Source organism: Anabrus simplex, chromosome 1 (genome assembly GCF_040414725.1).
Source record: "Anabrus simplex isolate iqAnaSimp1 chromosome 1, ASM4041472v1, whole genome shotgun sequence".
In the NCBI taxonomy this organism is placed as follows: Eukaryota; Metazoa; Arthropoda; class Insecta; order Orthoptera; family Tettigoniidae; genus Anabrus; species Anabrus simplex.
The window spans coordinates 416,037,519-416,041,897 of NC_090265.1; the positions used below are offsets into that span (position 1 = coordinate 416,037,519).

Here is a 4,379-nt window from a genome sequence, read left to right on the forward strand (position 1 = left end):
CTATGCCAATAGTAAACAACTTTAAATATTTGGGCATTACATTACAGACGTCAGGAACTACTTATACCAGACACATTAAGGATAGAGTGGCTGCGGCCGTAATAGCAATGAATGACATCTTGATCTTACGCAACTTTCGGTTGAAGTCGATATGAAATTGTTCCATGCAAAAATATCTCCGATTATCACGTATGGACTAGAATTGATATGGGAACATCTCACTAAAGGAAATATTCGAGACATTGAAAGTGTAAAAGCAATCTACATGAAAAAGGTATTATGTTTGTCCAAATTCACTCCTTCAAGACTATGTTACGAGCTGACAAGAGAACTCTTCTATACAGAAGAACTACGTCACAAACTAATATTGCCGTCTACAGATGCATTCAACCAGTTACAAACAGAGCTGCGAACCAAGAAGGGAGATATATGGGAAACATTTTACACCACAGAGGCTATGACCAGTACGGATTGGATGAAGGCAATCTATGAACTCAGGCACATAGTGACTAGATTAGCAACACACGGTTTTCATCATCGTGTGTGTGCTAACAAAACTTTCCACACCCCGAGAAAGGAATGTATATGTGTTCTGTGCGAGAAAACTTGCGACTTATATCATGTGATGACGTGTACTAAAAGACAGATGGGACTAACCAAATTCTGTTTGATGTAATTAGTCATGTAAACATATTTTAATGGCCATTGGCTGCAGTAAAATCTTTATTATTATGTTATTCTAGCTCGTTGAGCGTACGCTACTTGCACAGACTTCATTTACTCTGTGGATTTATTTGCTGGATTGGTGGAAATATGGCGCGATGATCCCAACATATTCTGTTGATCCCAAAACTCGTTGAAACAGAGCCGTCGCCTCATGGGGGGACATGAAAATCGCGGTGTCCGATCCCAATGGTTTAGCTCAAGTTCATACTTGAACTGCGCTCAAATGATGTCTCAAAGGTCAGACTATCTTCTGTGGAGGTCAGATAGCGATGACTATGGAGTGACCGTAGTCTCATCGAGTTTATCTTGGCATGACCATGTCGTGATTTTTTAGTACTCTTGAAGTCGTGCGTTGTTAAGGTTAAACCTGACACCCTGCCAGTGATCGACCCTCGAGAGCGCGCAATGTTAGTGATGCACCAAGGGACGTGCGAAGGAAGAAACTGCTTTTTAAGTGCTAAAACAGACGTGACGTTGAATATATAATCTCAAGAAGTATGTAGTGAACTAATAGGAATGTAAAAATTATTCTTTCACAAGTGTACTCAATGGCGATGGGATTAAACCTGCATGTACAGTGCCTGTGTACATTCTCCCTGAATGATTAGTTTGTATGATGACTTTCAGCTTTGTAACTCCAGCATTATGGAGGTTATATTATCGATCTCATCGCTACCGTTACAGTCTAGTTTGTTTCGCCGAACATCATTCAAGGAGTGGCCCTCGTTCGTCTCTTCCGCCACTCGTAGCAAAAGCATCGGAGTCAGCAACATTTCGTGGAGAAGTGTCTGCCAAGAACCCTACGTTCAGTCATTCCCCAATAGAAACTGCAGCCAGCAAAGCTACAAAGCCATCTCACACAAATCAAAAGAATGCATCAGATGATCAAGAATGGAAGGAGATAACCATTGATTATGCAAAGCTACCTCACCATTATCTCATGCTTTCAAAAAGTAGACTTACATCCTTGGTTGTCATGACTTCAATGGCAGGTTATGCTTTAGCTCCAGCTCCATTTGACTTGTCTACGTTCCTTCTGTGTTCAGCAGGTACAGGGCTAATTTCGTGTTCTGCAAATGCCATCAACCAGTTCTTTGAAGTACCATTTGATTCGCAGATGGACAGGACTAAAAACAGAGTATTGGTCCGAGGTTTACTTACACCTCTTCATGCAGTGACATTTGCTACAGTTTGTGCTCTTGCAGGAATATCAACTCTCTACTGGTGTGTAAATGGACTTACAGCTGCTCTTGGTGCAACTAACCTCATTCTCTATACATCAATTTACACCCCACTAAAACGAATTAGTATTTTAAATACATGGGTTGGAGCTGTTGTTGGAGCAATACCTCCTCTGATGGGTTGGGCAAGCTGTGCAAACTCTCTAGGTCCTGGTGCTTGGATTATAGCCGGCATTCTCTATGCTTGGCAATTTCCTCATTTCAATGCGCTGTCATGGAACCTTCGTCCTGATTATTCACGTGCTGGGTATCGTATGATGTCTGTTACTAACCCAGGACTCTGTCGAAGAACAGCACTGCGATACACAGCTGGTATTCTATTGTTATCTTGTATGGCACCTGTGTTTGATGTCACAACATGGTGGTTTGCTTTGGAATCCATCCCCCTTAATGTATATTTTACTTACTTAGCTTGGCAGTTTAATCAGAATTCTGATAGCAAAAGTGCTCGAAAATTGTTTCGATTCTCTCTTCTTCATTTACCTGTACTTATGGTCATAATGCTTATTAATAAGAAACAATGGGCTTCAAAAACGAATAATCAAGATGAAAATGAACCCATGATAGTACCAATTAGTAAGCAGTGATATTAGAGGAGTTAATGGTAACTTATACCTGATAATTGCTGATCCCTCTATTGTTGAAATTATGAATTTCCTGTAAAAAAAGCTTTGTAAATATATAGAAATACTTTTGATTTTGAGAAAATATGAGTATTAATACAACCCTGGTAGGCCTCTATTTTAAAATCTAAGTCTGGTTATCAGACTAATTGTTTGGAGTAGTTCTCAATAATAGTGACGTGTATTAGTTTATGCAAGACGTCTTACATTACAAGCAGGTGAAATCGGACAAAGCGGTAAGTAATATAGCCGGTACATTTAGTGTTCCCTCTGAATGCCTTGGTTTGTAAGAAACAACATCCATGAATGTACCAGTAATCCAGACTGTTGAGAGCAAGGAAGATTGTACATTAGTAGGTAGGCCATTTAGCTCAAATCACCATATTATTAGCTCTTTAAGTGGAAGTAATGGTTACATCGGCTTATATTATTAAAGTACTATATTTCAACGTAGAACTGTGTGACTGATTTGTAGCCTACATTTTATTCTTTCATTATCTGTGAAGGTCTAATATGGTTGTATACCATTATTTTAGAATGATCTGAAAATTAATTGCTGTATTAGAAAATATATATATATATATATATACACACATATTCAGCCAGAAATTAAGCATAATTTTGAAGCAGGAATAAAATTACTTTGACATGAACTGATATGATTTGTATGAAATTTCAGCAGTAGGTGACTTTGTATTGGGTGAAAGCTATCTCATCAATATACAGTTAGTGGAATAGGATCGAGTACAGCAATTCCTTTGGTCAGTGTTCCAAGCTGCGTGGACAAGAAAATGCCGCAGAGTGGATAAAAATATGGATGAAAATCAACTCTTTTGGGACGATAGGATTACCAGGACCTTGTTTTTGGTATGTACCAAGAACTGAGAAATTCTAGAACTATAATACATGGTTAATTTATGTTCTTGTTAACATAGGGAAGATATATGGCAGCATACTGCAGGAAAATATTGGGCGAAATGGTATCAGAATAGTTTGTTATAGCCAATCAGGGTTATTTATGTCAACAAGTCAGTAGTCTGCTAGCTGCTCTCACTAATATGCTAAATGTTTTTAAATATTAAGAACACCTATATTGAGTAGTCTTAGTGCATGCACAGTATGAAACTTATTTGGCAATGAAATATGTTATGTATGGGATCAGTGGTGAGTTGTAGGTCTATTACTGTAATTACAAAAGAAGCATTCTCTGCTGATACTGTTGTTGTTAAAACATTTGACAGTGGCCTTATGTGCCAGGTTGTTGTCACAGTAATTCCATTACCAATGTGTGTGGAACTAATAGGTCATATGGACTTCATTGCTTGTTTGGTAACCATTATGCATGCTGTGTTACAATATTTATGTGCAATGTGCATATTACAGAAACAACTTCTTATATGATTTAATTGATTTATCACCATTCTTTATGGATAGAAAATTTTACCAACAGGCTTAATTGTTCATTCTTTTATTTCATGCATTTCTGAAAACATGGTAGTTAATAATGCAGAGTACGGTCGCTGCAATATGGATATACACGATATAACCTTGTGTGCAGGAGATGGTGGGTTTCATTTTTTTTAACATTAGAAGAGGAATGTTTTTAAAAGGTATTAATATATGTCAAGCTTACTTTTGCTTGGTATGTACTTGTTAATAAATGTCTGAGAACAGACCCAATCTGTAAAAACACCAAGTTTCCTGTATTTTAATACTGCAATGAATGCAAATACTGATCTGCATTTAGGGCAGTTGCCCAGGTGGCAGATTCCCTATCTGTTGTTCTCCT

At 37.9% G+C, this 4,379-nt stretch overlaps 1 protein-coding gene across 1 annotated transcript; it reads left to right on the top strand.

Moving 5' to 3' along the window:
* The first annotated feature begins 890 nt into the window (after positions 1 to 890).
* Cox10 (Cytochrome c oxidase assembly factor 10) lies at positions 891 to 2,675 on the top strand. Its single transcript, XM_067135096.2, has one exon. The coding sequence runs from the start codon at positions 1,340 to 1,342 to the stop codon at positions 2,552 to 2,554; it is 1,215 nt and encodes a 404-aa protein (XP_066991197.2). The 5' UTR covers positions 891 to 1,339; the 3' UTR covers positions 2,555 to 2,675.
* The last annotated feature ends 1,704 nt before the right edge of the window (positions 2,676 to 4,379 follow it).

Coding starts and splice junctions, on each gene's coding strand:
- Cox10 (XM_067135096.2), top strand. CDS start 1,340: ATGATGACTTTCAGCTTTGTAACTCCAGCATTATGGAGGTTATATTAT.